A 19,504-nucleotide genomic window follows, 5' to 3' on the forward strand; every position below is an offset into this window, starting at 1 on the left:
TAACCCATACATCTTAAGTATCAGCACCAAAGCACTAATAAAGCGTGCAGTTTACAGATTAAAAACAGCTGCATTTTGAATTCTGGGATTCAAAATAGCTAACTCTTACCTTTCAGGCTACATGTAGTCCATGTAGCACTCTCTTCCATGTCACTTGCTCCAAACACTGCAAGGACACCAAAACTACTGATAAGAATTACTACCTGTACTACCTGCAGTGATGATGACCAGAAACAGGCAGCTTCAGCCATCCTCAATTAACCTTAACAGACCAAATAATTATGTGCTACTGCAGTCACAGTTTTTCAGCTTAGAGGGGGGTGTGAAATATATCTCAACAGATAAAGCAATGTAACTTTGTTGTAAATTAAAGACTCTATTGAATGGAGAATTTAGTGACAATAAACACACTGTGCCACAATTAACAAAGTGATCGTGGTTACAGAACCTCCTACACATGAAGCAGATGCTAAAGACGATGCCATTAATTCAAAGACACAATTATTAACCATCAATAAATGACATCATCACTAACAAAAATGTATCTACAGTCTGCCACTCTAAAACTCTTTGCTTGCTGAGTTCACCTAATTTCATATCTCTGTAAGCAAACCCTTCTTTCACTATCAAAAAATCTCATTTTGACTTCTCTAACTTCACCAGTGACAAAGACCACAATTCCTCTCACTTTTCAAAACCTATACAAAACCAAACATCGGGGTTAAGCCCTAACAGAAAATATTTTCATCTCTTGCTAGCATACATGCGGATATCAGAAAAGGAAATAGTTTATCTGCTCTGACCTTTTGCGCTAATTACTGTAACTGCTACACTGTTGATCAATGGAACGAAACAGTAAACCTATGCACCTGTTTTTTTGCTAGGAAAAAGCTTACCAGATGAGAGGAATGCAAATGACAGGCAGCCCTCCGAATTTCCTCATCTCTACCCCCACTTCCACCAAAGATCCCACCATAAAAACAAACATGCAAATCCACAACCAAGAAAAGTGTCTGCTGATAGGGAGTTACCCAGCATCCCCTGAATTACGAACACACTGCTTCAAACACCCTTTCACTGACATCACTACAGACGGCCTTGAGTATTTTATCTGTTGGGTAACTAAGAAAAGCAGAAGCTTCTATACCAGTCAACATTTTTGCAGCAAATTCCTTGTTTAGACAAAGTGGTCAAGCCTTAAAGCAGTACCCAGATTATACCAACATCAAAATTTTTTAAAAATAGGGAAGAAATAGAACAGTCAATCTCCTCCAACACTGAAGAAAGCTCTTGTTGCCTGAGGATCAGCTGTCTTTTCTGTAGTTCTCATTACGATTTTTCACTGTCCTTAGTGGAAGACATGCTCCCAGTGCCTTAGTGCAACTCCTTTGCTTGCCACAGTGCTGTTGTTGGGTACTTCTCCCCACAACACGTTTAGCAGCTTGTCAAGAACGGGAAATCATCCTCCTACTCTGTAACAAAGCACTCACACTTCATATGAGGACTTGACAGCAAAAACTAGACTCAAACTGAACAGTTCCTTCCAACCACAACAGCAAGAAGAAAGAGATGAGTAGATTTTAATCAGTATATTACATGTGAGTAAATGACATGACTAGTGTATCATCTGTGGTCTTTAAAGAGAAACAGCTATATACTGAAAACTGAACATCAGAGTTGCTTCAGTGACACTTATGATGCACACTTATGTGTGTGAAACATCACAAAGCCAAGAAAATGATCTTGAATGAAGTCGCAACAGCAAACCACCACTCTGCTTATGTCAGAAAGGCAGTTTGTTAATATTTGAACGATTTCCTGGCTAATGAGTTTTATTTGCAATCTTTAAGACCTTCATGTTTTTCCAGTGGTGAAAAGAAGGGACTGTACATCTGTTTGAGATGCTCAAATCTATAAAAACAAACTGGTTGGGGAACAGCCATGACCACCACCATAGCTAACTAATTTCATATTCCAGACTCAACTACCACAGTATAATTATAGGTAATAAAGGCAGAAGGTACTAAAAAGGAATTCTGATGTTAGGACTTTGTTTTACTTTACTCTTTTGCTGATAATTCTGATTTTGAAACAGTGAGTCTGGTATTACATTTGGCTGAGATACAGCTTTCCTTATATTCTTTAGGTGTGATGTTACACAAATATAAAGAAATAGGACCTCATAAACCTCATCTGTTTTTTCTGCCATTCGACATGGTAAAATCCAGGTAGGGCAATGTGCACCAGACACCTCTAATGAGCCTGCATACCAAGCAATAATCTCATAAGGGATGCTCTCCAAGCTGCAGATTATCAAACCACAATGATCAGCACAAGTATGGTTGTAGCTGATGCCAAATTTTAGAGCAGAATTTCCCAGAGCAGTCACAGCTAGCACTTTTCATTGTGAGAAGCTGGTATAGACACAGACCTTCAGGCAAACATGAACTATCAAAGCATGTAAGATTTTGCTCCTGATTCTTTGTCCCTGTATAAAAAGGTCAACCTACACTGATAAAAAAACCTGATACCATAACCTAGATGAGAAGATGCTAATTAACAAGGGTGAGGTGCATGGTCAAATGGGTAAAGAAGCCTGTGTTAATGTTGTTACTGCTGCAACTCAACTCTTTTCAAAGTCTGAGTTAGTCCCTGCAGTGTATTGTAAGCATGTCCTTGTAATGGAATTCACTGCTGTTCCAGTGATCAAAGGGTAGGTTATTTTAACAATGGAAATAAGCTCTTGCAAATTTTGAGGAGATGAGTTCTTGAGTTACTGGCCCAAAATTGACTGGCAAAAATATGTAGCTACTCATTGTAAAGCAAATACAAATTGTATAAATGCCCTTTTGAAAGAGCAATTAATTTTTTTTCTTACTGCACATAGTTTAAGCTCACTTGATTTATGAAAACTGATACAGATCTATTACTGAAAAGCAAAAGATATTAATTCAGCAGATATATTCTTCCTCTTCCATCCCTTACTCTTTCTAATGAGACTGGAGAGAGAGATGAAGTCAATCAAAGGCTTCCTAGATGCATTTTTAAATGCTGAGAATATAGGTAAATATACTCACTAGTCAATTCTGGCAAATTCCTCATACATTTGAGAATTTGACATGTTTTCCCCCATGTATTTTTTCATTTAGCATCTTTGGCAACTGCAGAGACAACTGTAAAACTTGTTGTCACACAACATATCAGAAGTGTCACAAGGGTTAAATCAGTATCCTGTCACACAGTATCCTATCAGAGAGGGGTGAATAACAGATGCCTAGAAGGCAGAAGAGTAATGTGGAAAGCATACAAAGTCATGTGCCCTGGACACTCTCCTAGGCTCTGGAACTTCCTGAACCAATGAAGATGGTTCTCTAGCCAGAAGATCAGACTGAGCAAGCTCCAACAATAAGAACTGGGGTGTTGACTTTGTAACGCATTCAACAACTTTTAATTAAAAGAAACAAAACGAGCTGGTCTTACAAGGTTACCTCCAGAGACTGAAAGAGAATGCCTTTTGTGCCTCATTCTGAAGAAAATGCTAGTTTCCTTACAGAAAGGAAGCCTGCATCACGTACAAAACCAGAGAAATGGTGAGTACAGCATTCTTCCTGCTTCACACAAAACCGGTTGAGTGACACAGGCAAGTGGCTTCTTTACCTGAAGTTAAGAGTAGCTGAAGCACATACATTTGCATTTTCAAACATGTCTCCAACTCAGAAAAGAAAAGAAAACAGAAGGGTTTTGGTTTTGTATACGTACTAACCTTATACATACATTGTTGTTTCTTAGTTTCCAGATTTCACTGACTTTTAACAGAGAAAGTTCTTTGACATTAGACTTGACAAAAAGTTGGTGTCAGTGTAACATACTAAATAGAGCCAGTGCTCCATATTAAGTTAGGAATCTAACGTAGATTCCATGCAACAAAATCACACCTTTTCCAAACAGTTATCAAAACCACATATACAAGTAGTAGAGTTTATCCAACCATGTCACCAAGTGTGATTGGAATGAATCTAGGAGTGTAATGAACTTTCAGCAGCATTGTGCAGTCTAGCATGATATGTGAACAAAAGCTGAGGCAGATCTGGATGAAATGTCAATTTACTGTCAACAATTTCTCACATTCAGCAAACTCCAAGGGAAATGAAGTTTTCTTTAGCAACATTTCTTTAAAATTTCAACAATCTCAAACTCGCACATTACAAGTGTATCAAATGTACTGTGTAAACATTTGGATGTACATTGTAGGCAACTTACTTTTAAGTAAATGTACTTAAAATGGAGAAAAAATAGTCATCTGAATAAATTCTCTAGTTGCTAAAATTCTTCACTATTTTTTGAATAAGGGATTAGAGTTCATGAAGAAAACAGACCATTTTGCTAAACTTATATCAATTCTATATTACTTCAAGTAACTCCCATGGCTTTAAGGATGTAAATATCTACTGCACACTAGTAGATGCAAACATTTCATCTATAGCTCAAGAAAACTTCCAATAGCTAAACTGTTAACAACATAATTTCTCCATTCTCATGCTAGTCTTCCCCTAATTTTTACACCAAACAAGCCTTACAAGGGTATAAATCCATTTACACTGCAGTGTAGCACATTCATGATACGCCTTCACTTTCTGAATGCCCCCTTTTCATTTGTCTTCTTGTTCTTAGTTCATGTAATTAGAAGAATAACTGTAGGCAGTGCAGTCTAGATTCAAAGGGAGGTATATTAAGACAGGTTTAAGATAGGCTATATTGTCCAGATTTTTACCCATTCTGACACTATCCTGTCCTTAAAGTTACTGAGAGTAACATAAGGTCTCCACACCTGCAAGGTCTCAATATTTGAACATTGCCAAGCAATTGCTTTCAAGCCCAGCTTAAGCCTTCACAGAATATCCTGCCAAATACTAGAGTTCACAAACAGGAAATATGAAAACATTAAAAAATCCCCCAATCAAAACACTTCAAAGGAAATGCAAAACGAGATTATTAATATAAAACTGAAATAAAGAACTTCAGAATACTGCCCTACCAACGAGAAAATTTTGTCTGAGAATGGGACCTCACTCAAATTGAGTGAAGCAAGAACCTCCATTCATCACAGAAGAATATGTTAATCAAGGATTAAAATATTACTGCAACCAGAAGTATTATTTCATACATTACCAATCATTTCTATGAAACAGGGGTAGGATATCAACTTCATCTAAAATATCTCCAGATCTAAAAAAATTTTTGATAAGTAGTTCTAGCTTATATTGTGGTAGAATTCTAAAATACTCAATACACAAGTGCTCCATTATCAAAAGGCACCTCTATAAAAAAATTTAGTTAAAGAACTTAAACTTCACTTATGATACTGTCAGAGCTGAATTAACAAAGGTAAAGGCAATGCATTGAGATCTGTGAAGATCCACGTTCTCCCACAAAGTAGGTGCAAGAACTGAATGGAAACTGCCCTGTAAAAGTATTCTTCAGCCTTCACCTCAGGTGGCCATCTCTAAGATCTCTAATATGAAGACCTGTTTTAAACAGAGAGTCATTATCATATAGATAATGACTGTTCTGTCAAAATAGCCTCTGAGAAACCAACTCCCAAAACCACGGAGAACAACATAATGATTACTGTTTGTAGAACACCTCACTTATTCCCATTTAACAACAGGAGAGAGTAACAGTTTAAAAGAGAATACAAGGAACAGAATGCTGGTAAAAAAAGTCAGGTAGTTGTGGAGCTGCCTTTAGGTGTAAGGGGTTTTTTTTGTTTTCTTTAAAGCTCTGAATCTCCAATACTGAAAATGTTGCAGAATTTGTTCCAGAAAAATATTGGTGTTGCTTCAGAAACACAAGAAAGAGGCTTACACATTAAATATCCAAATGAGTATTCCACACTTAGTTCAAGCAGTCCCCTGGCACAGTGATATGGGAGAACCTGCCTCAGTTCTATCCCATTCCCAGAGGCTTAATGTATACAAAGAACATTTGGGATCTCTTCAAGTGAGCTAAAGATTTGCATATCCTAACATACAGCATGCATTTCTCGTGATAAATGTCAGATTACCTGGACTACCTTCAAAGTGGTAGAATATGATTTGCTTTATATGAAAACAGCATTAAAAAAACCTCCAACTGCTATAAACCAGAAGTAGAAGGCCATTGTAATCTCATCTCCAGGTGGAATACAGGAAGTGTGTCTACAACACATATTTATCAACTTAATGCTGGTTTTGATTTTCTGAGATCCTTAGATAAGTAACTATTATTAACTATTATTCCTGTTTAAGTTGACATGTTTTTGAAACAACTGATTAAACCCACACATTTGTAGCACACCAAAAATGTCACAGGAAAAATATGACATGATTTACAACTGAAAATAAATATTAGATCTTTCTTTAGCCTAGGTATGATACATGTTGACAGCTCAGCATAAAGATGAACTTGGAAAAAGTTTGCTCTACTATATGCTACATGCTACCTATTAACAAAACACCCCTTGGGTATAGTACTTATTCAGAACCTAAACAAAACACACATTTTATGCCTTTTCTAAAATCCATTAATAACAAAGACAGAAAACCAGAATTTGAATGTGAAAACCCTGGCTGATTTAAAAGGCAAAAACTCAAAAGCTTAAATATGCATTATTTGACTTCCAAGGTACTTGGCACCTGCAGCTTGTTCCCACCATAAGGCTGAGTTACTCAGCATTTCTCAGAGTTGGTTCACAGATTTTACACTAAACTTTAGGGCTCCATAACTAAACTTTTTTGAAAATTGCTTTTGGCGACTCACTTAAGTTTTATTAAATCACAAGAGGATTGCTGCCTGAGACTATAACCTAAATGACAAAAGATTAATTAATTATATACAGCTACCAAAAAAACCCACCCAAACCAAAGAAGGAACACACAATGAATCAAGATCTAACACACAGGTTCCTTATTTTAATTGACAGAAGGCAGCAATCCCTCAGTGCAGCTTGTATGTATCATACAGAGCCATTCCCAAGTAAGAGACTTGTGTTACTCTTAACACTGCATTAGATTTATACCATTTCTTTAGTGCCTTTAGCTTTGACCAGAACAGCTTATGTAAAAAGCCAAAATATAATGAAGAAGGACTTAAAGTATTTCTAAGTACTGTCTTGGATCTACTTGTAGCAAGGGAGAAAAAAATCATCTTTGGAAGTCCACAAAACAAATAAGCATGTGTAGCTTTCTTCAGAGCATAAGCATGCAAATGCTAGATAACCTTTAAAAGATATCTCAGAGAACATCAAATTTATTTATAGAAAAAGGTGTATAAAATACATTCCCAATATCAAAGTCCAGAATTACTATGAACTGAAAACTTCTACAGTTTTTAAAAGAAACTAACCTAAACTCAAATCAATTGGTAAGTTTACAATAGGTCTAACAAAAAGCACACTGCTTTGTAAGTTTGAATTCATACTGCACTCATTAAAATAATTTATTAACTATAACCTAATTTTCTTGTAGCAGAGATGCAGTAGAGTAGGGCTTACCAAGAGATATTTTGCTATTCAACTCCATAGTCACCACAATGCACAAGAGTCTTTCCAACAGAAAAAAGTCCTACATTTTTGTTAATAATCTGTGGCTTATCTGTAAATGAAACAGCCTTTCATCCAGCAGCAGTACTGGCTGAGGATGGAGGAGGGAATGCTGTGCTAAGGCACACCTGGGCTGTTTTCATTCTTCCAGGCTGAACTGGTAACAAATGTTTGAAATGCTTTCACTACAGTTTGCATCGGTCTAAGTACCAATCACGCACAGAGGCTCCATGAACACCTACTCCAGAACCACTTTTGACTGTTGGGAAGAAAAGGGATTGGAGCTACCTATACACAGTTACCAGTTCATGGTAAGATGAGTTAAGATTGAAGTAGTTCTCAGAACTAACAGGTACATTGGTGAAACATTTGGTTTCCTTCCTTCTTTTGTTTAATGGAAACAGCAACGAGTTGCAAGGTAGAGAACATGGAGCTAAGTTTCTGGAGGCTATTTGTTCTGCTTGAGGCTGTATTTTCACAACTCAACATTACTGTTCTAATAATTGCAGATCCACACCCAGTTTCTTTGCCACCAAAGCCATAGTAAAACTGATGTGCTAGAGTACATGCTCCCTGACACAGGTTATATTCAAGCAGAGGGGTAATCTCACCTCAGAACATTACATTCTAGACTTAAAGCTGTCCACTCTGCAGAGCAGCTGTGCAAGTACCTAAATCATCAAAACCATAGCAGCTGACAGGTCACTACATGGTGCTTAATACTACATGATATTGAGTACAGCAGCCCTCTGTAGGTCAATTACACCTACAATCTATTAGTGCAATCTATGTATACAACCTTCTCTATCAGATTAAACACTGTTCCTATTCATTTTCTGGGGTTTTGTTTGTTATTTGCTGTTTGCTTTTTGCAGTGGATGGACGGCTTTTTGGGGTTCGTTTGTTTGTTTGGGAGCTTTTTTGTTTGGTTAGTTTTTGTTTTGTTTTAATTTGCATAACTAAATAGATCAAAAGACTTTTCAACTTACTGTTCATGGAAGTCCAGCATTGGTGGCTCAAACCGGAGAGGTCGGCAATTTCCCCGATACAGGGATACACTACAAGAAAAATTGAAATGTTGTAAAAAATACTATTAAATGACACATTTTTGCTCCCTTCCCATCTCATATAGCCCTCTCTTAGCAAAAATCATTAATTCTAATAAAGCAATTAATTCAACAGAAGAAACAAACAAACAAAAACTTGTCCAGTCAAAATACCACAATTTTACAACATGTAGTGTCTCCAAGAAAGATTATGTAAGAGTACATATCTTGAAAATGGACATAATTGAAGTGTAAACCTCTCCTTTATATAGTGATGGCTGAGTAAAACAACACACTAAAAAGGTTTACATCATCTTTCATAGCAATGTCCAAACATTGCAATGAAAGAGGTGTTGGATATTGTCCAATGTGTAGCAGTAATTTACATACACATCCTGAGTTTCTCCAGCTACTTCTGTACTAGCACATAAACAATCTTGAATGCACTTGAAGTTACTGAGGCCACATGTGAGAAAACACCCAATACAGTTCAAAACTTGCAATATCCAGAAGACAATGACTCTGCTCTGGAAATATTCCTTAGCTTTGCTTACACTGACCTCCCCCTGGATACTCTTTAGGAGCATTCTAGTAGATGAAGGCCAAAACTTAAACAGCACTCAAACAATCCAGCAGTGAAATCAACATCATACCTGGAAGCATTCTCTACTACTGCTTATTTTATCAGTATAGTTATATAGAGCACAATAGTTAACCCACAACAAAAAAGAAAAGTAAAATATACAAGGTGGTTTCATTGACCAAAACATTTTTTGATTATTCAGAATGATGTGACTGTGATCACAGTTAAGCATCTCTGTAACTAATTGAGCTGAGTAAAAACCCTATTCATACAAAAACCAAAAAAGGGAGACAACAATATCAAAAAAAATTGCAGAACACTAAAGAATAATAGGAAGAAAATCAATGGCTCCTGAATGGCAGGACCAACAGCTGCTTTTTTTTTCTTCAAATGCTTTTTTCCCTGTTATTAAAACAGACTTATTAGTTTAGATCCTTGTTTTCTGACTTTGTATCAATCCTAGATGTCCAAAGACAGAGCTGCAGCCACTTGTCCTGGGTAAGGAAAACTACTTCACAAACGCAGTTCTACCCAGAACTACGCAGCTCTGCCGCAGCATGGAGGAGCAGCCAGGAAATGGGGCACACACATGTGGTTTGTCTTATGAAAGCTGAGGCCTTGAGCAAAGATCAACCCAATTCCATCCACTGCAATTCCAGGAAAGCTAATTATTGATCAAATTCCGATGCCTTACCATACTTCAGAACCACTTCAACAAGGAAGCTATTTACAGTAACAGTTTAAGAATAGGCTAGGAAAGCTTAATTGTATCCTTTAATCAATATCAAATCAAAAGCATTTTAAATAAAATTACATTGTCTCAATGACTCACTTAAACTCTGAGACTGAATCTTCACACTCCAAGTATAATACATAGCATGACAATCAATTTCCAGCACTCTATGTTTTAATGTCAAAGCATCTCCAATGCTACAGAGCCTAGTCACTAAAAACAGCTTTGTCCACATAAAAGTAATAAAACACTACCAGGACAGGAGTGGGCTTAGTACATCCAGTCAGCCTTAGTATATACTTAAATATGTGTGTGTACACATATGCCAAGTGTTTGCAGATCACAGTACAACAGATGTGAAAATACAAGAAGACACCAATAGGAAAAACTGTATTCAGGTCTACAAAAAAAATTAAAATTCTTGCTACTATTAAGTGTGACTGTAAGACATTACAGTTGTCAAATAAGAGAGTGCTTGGGTACACCTTACCAGCTAAAGACAAATCTCAAACTGAAGAACAAATACTCAACAAAATGAGGTTTACAGAGACACTGGACGTAGGAGAATACAACTGGAAAACTATACTAGCAGTTAAATTTCATAAGGATACAACAAGTGACTAGCTTGTCTTCAGAGTTTACAGTCTAATTTTAAAAACAATTTAGAGTGCATTTCAAAATGAAAAAGGCCAAAAAGCTCCTGTACCTCCATTGTTAAGGTAATGCTAAACAGAAACCACTCATCTTAGAGTGATCTTAAAAATAATTCTGTCCATTTCTTCCAAAATTAGAACTTTGAACAGTTAGACAGTGCCTCTTTTGTGTCAGTAATTATTGGCAGAATAACATATCAATTCCTTTTATGGAAAAATATTAAAAATATTTACAATAGTGATAATTAATATCATTATTTCAAATGCATTGAAAACACTGTCAAGAGTAACTTGGCCTAACTTGAACAATCATTACATACTCAATTCTCCACATACACAAAAGGTTAGGCAACATTTTCTCAGGACACAGAGCTATATTATCCTGGAAAGCCAGTTGGACAACACAGATTTTTAAAATTTGTTACATTTGGTTAAAGTTTGGTAAAGGCAGCAACATCATAATGAATGCCAAGTATTATTATAAAAGTCAGAACTGTAATAAGATTCAAACAGGAGCAAGCAATATAGGGATCCACAAACTTTGCCTTCTGAAGGGCCCAACATGAGTCAACTTGCAGCAGAGAAGGAAATGATGATAATGTCTCTGCTCTCCTGGGTACTTGCTCACCGAAGGCTGGATACACCCATGGGAAGGGCAACTTTACAGCATAATGACATGAAGTTAATTACTGTTGTATGCATGTAGAAATATGGCTCCCGGTCTTATATCACAATTTAAACATTTTTCCTTCCCTACGCCTCCAAGTTTTCTAACTTTTAAAGACAAGAAGAACAGCATGAAAAAGAAAAGATGCATCTGGAAGAGAGGACTGCAGATATCTGCCAGCAGACTAAGAACTGGCCAGGAGTCACATGGACCCATAATTCACATGTTCTCAACATCCTCTTCCTTCTGCAAGAATTTTGATTTTAAAAATGAGACTTGAGAATGAGCTACATATAGTGCCCAGCAGGCTCATTATCCTCCCTGTTCCATCCATGCTGTATCTGAATGGACATTTATCTCAACTGCTAACTCAGATACTGCTGCTACCCAGATGCAATTCACTGAAGTGCATCTTCATGTCTCAATAGTATTTGTCACACATGCTGTCATTAACATGGTCAAAATAGCAATGCCTGCAAACACTGTAGCAGATATGGGTGTCCATCTATGCTGAACCACAATATTCTTCTAGCTTAAGGACATTCTTCAGCACTTCCATAATGCTTTGCTGTTTATCAGAGTATTAGGCACTCAATTGTAGATAATCAATGCACATCTTTGCATTTGGAGATGAAGAAAAAGCTTGTCACATACAGTACTTAAAGATTTCTGCAAAGTTGGGCAGCAACTGTGTCTCTGTATCCTCACTTTACCTTTCTAACTGTTCTGGGATTTCTGTAGGAGTTGTGTGCTCTGTGGAATCTTATCTGTAACATCTTTAATTGCTACTGCAGAAAATTCAAATCTAAGCATACTCCACATGTATTTTTTCCCACATTACTTCAGCAGATTTTTAAAGGGTTTTATTTCCTCTCTTGTGCCATAAATTGTAAAGAAATAAAGACAGCAGAATTAAGTTGTGCAACAACTTAATTCTCATGATTATATTTAGCGACAAGAACTCTTAGAAAGCTGCTACTTTATTTCCATTACCACAAAATCAAATAAAAGCGTATCTAAAAATAACTCTGTGAACCCTTAAAATGACAAATTGGCAAATGCTTCACAGTGGGTACTTTTTGTGCCAGAATCCTCGAAAGAGCCACTGCAGACCTTTCGAGCTAAAAATCTTCTGTAACCACCTGAGTGCATCCACAACTTGTTAATATTTAAAAATAAGACTGAGATATTTTAATTTTTAAAACTAGATTTTTTTTTTTTAGAAATATGGGTATTAATCACAGAGAGAAAGTGAGAAAGTGAACTTCCACAAAACAATTGACCACTTCAGTATCTGGCAGAAGCTGCTGCTAAAATTGCAGATGAATAAAAAAGACTAGCAAGAATTTTTTTTTTATAAACTATCCAGATAGTAGCTAGCTCAGATATGTCAATATTAACCTTATATCAGGAAAACACTCTTGTAACAGGCAAAGTTCAAAGCCAGCAACTCCCAAGGGGGAGTGTCTGGGGAAAGAACAGGGAGAAGCTTGAATAGATGCACTGTAACCTGACCACGGGCATGAAGAAAACAAATTAAATTGCTAGCTCATTTCCCTCCTTCCACTTAGTGCTAAAAAGTAGATCAGAGAACTGAATAAACTGCCTAAATAGGGAAAAAATATTGGAAAGAAATATTATTTCTTCTATACCAAGAAGAAGAAATAATCCCTAATAAGAATAAGGAAAGACAAGACATCTAGAGAAGTTAAGTATTTTTTTTTTGCAATGCCATTGAAAAAAATCACCTAGAAAAAAACTTCAAGGAAAGATTCATGCAAAACCAGTAACAGTAGTGAGAGAGAAAAACAGAAAGCAAATTTGGTATTTGCTATGTAACATGGTATCAGACACCTTGTGATGCAGACCTTCATCACATTGTGACTGAACTTCAAATAGGCTAGCACTCTTAAGTGGAATGGACTATTTATTTTCAGATCTCTAAACTAGTGTTTTAACAGAACACAGTCTAGAACACTGAAGTTTTCCAATACAGAAAGCAATCTTCTTAGATGAGAAATTAAAATTTAAAAAATCCTGCAAACAATCTAGTCCATGAACTCAATCTCAAGAACCTCCAAATTCAGTTGTTTTCTGGGAAACAATACTGCACCAAATCTATGGATGCCAATATAGGCACTTTCTTCCTGCCATTGAGATTTCATGATTTAAACAAGATACTATTCCATTTAAAGAATCTCCATAAGGTCTGGCTATATCCAAGACACAGAAATACACTAATCATTGTTATCTTTCATTCAACTATCATTCCTGTAAATTCATCTTCTCATACTTGCAATCTGACATACTGCAGTGCATAACTACAGCTGTTTGCATTCCTGTCCACAGCTGGAGATTTCCTAGGTTTTTCAAAACTTGCAAAAAGAAGGATCTTAAACCCACAATTAAGCAACTATACACACAGTAAAATAGGAACTCATTCAAAATGGAAAATTCTTTTACTAGATTTCCTGGAAAGGAACAGAAAACAGGTTTTGGAAAAAACATAACTCTATTTACTGAAAATGCACTATGACAGCTTGCTGAATGCTACTTGTGCAAGAAACAAGCTTGATTATTACTGTTCAATGCATTCATTCAACAAACAAGAATATCTGATGATTCTTTAGAGAAAAATTAGAGACCAGGGAAAAAAGAGGCCACTTATTTTCCTTCTCAGGGATCATACATGGCAAACTCTTCAGTAACAGATTATGTCTTCAGGACAGGAGAAGACAACACAGGGTCATGGGTTGTCTAGTCTGGAGAAAAGGAGGTTTGGAGGTGAACTCACTGCTCTCTACAACCACCTGAAAGGAGGCTGTAGCCATGTAGGGGTCAGACTCCTCCCAGGCAACCAGAGACAGAACAGGAGGAAATGGCCTCAAGCTGAGCCAGGGAGATTCAGGTTGGATATTCAGAAAAAAACCATCATGTGGCTAAGTACTGTAACAGCCTGCCTAGGGAAGAGGTGACATCACCATCACAAATTGAGCACATGAACAACTCTGTGATATGGCTTAGTGGGCATGGTGGCACGTGGCTGAAGGTAGGAGTTGGTGATCTTGGAGGTCTTTTTCAACCTTAATGACTTTATGATGGCACAAAGGAATGCAGGGAAGAATCTATCAAAGATAACATCAACTTTTTCCTCAAAGAGTACATGAAGAATTTTTGAAGTAGGCAAACTTTCTCAATAAAAGAAACTACAGAAAAATTACTTTTATAAAAAAATCTACAAGCAGACTTTCAGTTTAATTACACAGAATTACTCTGTGGTAAAAGTCACAAAGTGAATCAAAGAATTCTTCAGTTTTTTATTCCACATGTGAAGCATCCTCCTCAAGAAGGGCCATAAGAGATGATCAGAAGGACAAAGCACCTCTTCTACAAAGACAGGCTGGGAGAGTTGGGGCTGCTCATCCTGAAGAAGAGAAGGCTGAGGTGACCTTAGAGCACCTTCCAGTACCCAAAACAGGCTACAATAGAGGTGGAGAGGGACTTTTCACAAGGTCATTAAGGTCATTTAGTACTAGAACAAGAAAGAAAGGGCTTTAAACTGAAAGAGGGAAGGTTTAGATGAGATATTAGGAAGGAATTCTTTATTGATAGGATAGTGAGGGACAGGAACCCAGCCCATGGCAGAAGGATGGAACTAGCTTATCTTCAAGGTCCCTTCCAACCCAAACCATTCCATGATTGAGCTGTTCAATATTAAAAACTATCTCATTTTAGTTTCATTTCCTCTGTATGAGAAAAATAATTGGAAAAAAATAACATGGTTTGTATTTGATCTTTTTTACATTAAAATGTTACTATTCTTATGAAAAGTATCACAAATCTTATGATTAAAGTCTGTTTTAAACTTTTAGAAAGTGCTTACCTTTTCTGTTGATATGAACTGAGGCCTAAAGTTGTCTCAGTCTGTAAAAGAAAAAAAAAATTAAGTTTAAGAGGCCAACAGCATTATACCACCAGCAAGGAAAAAACCCCAACTTAACAACCTGGCAACTGCAACTGAGTAAATCAGAGCTTGAAAACAAAAAGGAGAAGCTCTGACCTGGAGCAGAAAATGTAAATTGGTTTTTTCCAATTAGAGAAATTAAGTTTGGCCTTAGACAAGAATTGTAGTAGTAATGCTCACAAACTACAAAACAAGCAGCAACTTAACAACCTAAAAACTGAGAGAAGAAAAAAGTCCAGGAAATGATAACACTGTATGGAGCAAAAGAAAAGCCTAGCATAGATAGATGTAAGAAACAAACTACAAGGAAAAGCATATAAAACAAGAAATAGTCCACCAACTACCTCATTGATGTAATTTACCACCTAGAAAACAAAGAAGGCTATAATCTCCATTTGACTAGGAAACACCATCTCCTCCTTCTCAGCTAATGATCTTCTAGCCTCTATTATTCATACCCTTCCTTCCACTCTGCTGGACATTTCAGTTAATTACCTGCAAACAAGGAGGTTAGGTTGTCTAGGGACTCCCAATTAGTTTACTCTTGCCTAAGAAACACCAACTGGATTAGAAGCCTGTGTATGCAGTGTCCTTCTAATACTGCTAATGTTAAAGCATACCACACTTGGAAAACTTCTGTCTTCCCACAGGATTTGGAGATCAAACTGAGGATTTTAGTTGTCCTCTTAAAGACATTTCATGGCCAACCAGAATACTTATCTCCTGAGAGTGGGGGGAAAAAGCTCACAGGTCTGATGAAGTCCATAGTGCACCTTGACCAGTTCACCTCCAGTACAACGATGTCATTTGTTTGCAAGGGGAATGCAAACCTGTATCTCATTTCAGAACTAAAAATCAAGTCCCTTTTGCTGGACACTTCACTTACTTCCATTTCAGCTAAAAATTACACTTTGTATCTTTTTTTTTAAGCTAAAAGTATTTTTAAATAGTTTCTTAAAAATTGTCTTTACTTAAAATATAGATTCTTTTATTAGAGGAACTTGATTTTGCTATTTGGAGACACTTTTTGGAAACTTTATAATTATTCCTATTAAATCACTGAGTCTACAAACATTAATGTTTGATTCACGTCAAGGATCAGTTCTGGATTGTAAATCTAAGTAGCATTCCAGATTTAAAATGAATTTATTTGGTTACTCACCCTCCAGTTCACATCAAACTAAAGAAAGCTGGAAGTGTATTATTTACCATCATAAAACAAAGCTAATCCTTTTGTAACTTGAAGATTTATTTGCAATTTTGAAAGGCAATACAGAGTATTCTTTAGTTTTGTTTTTTTTTTGTTTACAACCTCTGATATAGGGAGTCAGACTGCCTTGCTGAAGGAATATTGCAGGAAAGGGTTCACATGAAATTACATTTTATAGTACAGAATAATCAGTGGAGTTTTTACTCAGTGAAGAAAAGACTAAAAAACAAGCAAAGGTGTTTTATACTATGCTATTGTAATTTGAAAGTCAGCAAGCTTTTCTTTAAATATACCTTCTATGTTAGTACTGTAATTAGGAAACCAGTCAATATCTTAATCTTCATTTAAACACCATTAATTTACTGAATAGAAAAAAAAGCTTACACATCTTTCCATGTTTTCCTAGCTAAGGTATATTACTCATATACTGATAAGCTTTAGTTCAGCTTCTTAACTTCTGATGCCACATTCCATTTTCTATTTCCTGTAAGATACATGTAAATACTTACTACTCTGAAACAATTTACAACAGGCTATAAGAGAAATTAAATTAAAATGAAGAAGGAAGAAATTTAAAATCAGTTTTAGTTAAGTGATGAATGCTTAAGGTACAAAATGTTTTCTATCTAACACTTTCTAGCAAGTACTGCTAATTAACAAGTTAATTAGCTCTGAAATCTAAAGAAATTAAACACAAAAAGGCAGATCTCTTCCTTCCACACCTTATATTTTCCTCAGACTGGAAAGACAAAGGCAAACCTTCCAGTTTCAAGTTGCCACACATTATTTTCTCAATTCAACCATGAGAAAACTCATGGCTTGAGATAAGGACAGTGGGTATATGACTTCTGTGACAGCACGTGTCTGGGAAGGTTTAGGTTCAATATTAGGAAAAGGTTCTTCACCCAGAGGGTGGTTTAGCACAAAAACAGGCATTTAAGAAGTGTTTGGACAATGTTCTGAAGCACATGGTGTGAATCTTGGGGCTGTCCAGTGCAGGGCCAAGAGTTTGACTCATTGATCCTTGTGATCCCTCCCAACTCAGAATATTCTGAGATTATGATTCCGTGATTGCTTTATTTTGCTTTACCTACTAACGTGTCTTTATCTTATTCCACAAGTTTTCTCACTTTTACTCCTCAGATTCCCTTCCCCCATCCCATCCCATGGGGGAAACAGAGCAAGCAGCTGTGTGAGGCTGAGCTTCCAGCTGGAGTTAAACCACAACAACTGGACTTACTCTGTGAAATTAACAGACATACAAAACTGTATATAAAACCTTGTAATCCTTACCAATGTCCTTTAAAGCACACGAATCACAAAAATCAAATAAAACATTTTTCTTTCAACAATGCAGGGTTTTTTCTTTCAAAACATAACTAAAGCACATAATTAAGTTACCAGCAGCTACCTGACAGTCCGATGATGGAACTAACAGGTTCAGATCCTATGACAGGGCAACTAAAATAGCAATTACCAGCACTGTCCCATCCTTGACAACTAGCTTTGGCTCTTACAAGACAGCTCATTCTATTAAGTATTTAATAATTTCACACAGAAAGTTGTTAGTTATATGTACTCTTAAGCATCATAATTGGCTGTCAATACTACTAATATTAGACTCAGTCCAAGATTCCACCCAGGCCAACTTTTAGACAGAGGGCAGTGGAGATCAACTTTAATTCCAGAAAAAAATGCAGAAAGAAATGGAAATACTCATATCTGAAAAAAAGTGCAACTATTACATTGCCATGCTGTAGTTAACTGCTGGGAGTTGAATTATCTGACTGCACATCCAAGGTTTTCCCCTATGTTCTGAAATTACTGATTTGCTATGAAAATATTAAGTCGAATATCTGTAGATCAGGTTTAAAATCATAAATCACTCTGCTAAGACTGGTATTTCTTAGAAATATTTAAGAGCAAAAATCCACCAAAGATTCATGCTTACAAGAAAAGCCTGGTTTTTGCTCTCAGATGTCCATTAAACACAAGCAATATTATAAATTCATTTTAATTACACTTTCTGTTTTTTGAGCATGACCTGCTTGCATTTTACTGTTTGATTGTTTTTGTGTGTATTTTGTTGTGTGGACTTCACTGGGGTTTTTAAAGTTCATTTTTTGGATCAGTGTCAATCAAGAGCAAAGAAATAGCATACCAACTTCAGCAACTACAGCATCATGGAACTAAACCAAAAATAAATCTCATGTGGCAGTTTCTATAATTACCACTCTTTTTTATTACACGTCAATCTTTCAAGTCATGCAGTAAACAAAAACATACAACTATGTTCAGTTACAAGTCCTAAACACTTTTTTTTTTAAAAAATTGATCTCCAGGTATAATTGTGGACCTATTGTACTGCAGTCTGGCCTGCTATTTTTCCTCTGTGACTGCAGAAAACTGTCAGGAACTAAAGCCATGTACCTGGTCAATCCACTATTTATTGTATAGGCTTTGCTTAATACTGTTGGTTTATCAGGTAAAGAGAAACATAACTATGCTCTTTAAAATATTGACATGCACCGATCAAGAAGTATGATGCATGTGTACACTATTAATATTTCAAGACATATAATAAGATAAATTACAGGAAAAAAACCCCTTCAATTGGATTAATTTCCCAATCCAAATCCCTAACAACAAAACCTAAGGTCAGCACAAAATGCACAGAAGAAATATACAATTGAGTGGGGGAAAAGTGAGAAAGGGAAAAATCACCCCTTTTACCAGTACTGGGCATTTATGATCCTTCCACCCAACAGGCTGTGTTCAAGACTTGAAGAAAGATGATTCTTTTTTAATTCTTTTTTTTTTTTTAATTTAAAGAGAGAAGATAACATTTAGGCTGTTGCTCCTAACAGTATCATGTCTTAATTTAATCTCTTATGTAACCCTAGTAGGATTAAACCATAAATCAAGGGATTTCAGTATAAAGATCTTGAGAAAACTTGCACAAAGTGAGCTAGAAAATTTGAAGGCAGTCAGCCAACATCATGATTTCAAGACTTAGGAACAGTTTCTCTCCATGGGGTTATATTCTCAAGACAGATTTCATGGAGAATC

The 19,504-nt window shown here is 36.3% G+C and overlaps 1 protein-coding gene across 1 annotated transcript in view; it reads right to left on the bottom strand.

Annotated features, from left to right (window-relative positions):
• Nucleotides 1-19,504, bottom strand: part of TMEM131 (transmembrane protein 131) — a 93,743-nt gene that overhangs the window by 47,754 nt on the left and 26,485 nt on the right. Inside the window, exons 3-4 of the mRNA XM_054654533.2 lie at nucleotides 15,145-15,185; nucleotides 8,569-8,637 (exon numbers count right to left, since the gene is read on the bottom strand). Coding sequence (XP_054510508.2) covers nucleotides 8,569-8,637; nucleotides 15,145-15,185 — 110 coding nt within the window. The remainder of the gene's footprint in view (nucleotides 1-8,568; nucleotides 8,638-15,144; nucleotides 15,186-19,504) is intronic.

Source organism: Agelaius phoeniceus, chromosome 2 (genome assembly GCF_051311805.1).
Source record: "Agelaius phoeniceus isolate bAgePho1 chromosome 2, bAgePho1.hap1, whole genome shotgun sequence".
In the NCBI taxonomy this organism is placed as follows: domain Eukaryota; kingdom Metazoa; phylum Chordata; class Aves; order Passeriformes; family Icteridae; genus Agelaius; species Agelaius phoeniceus.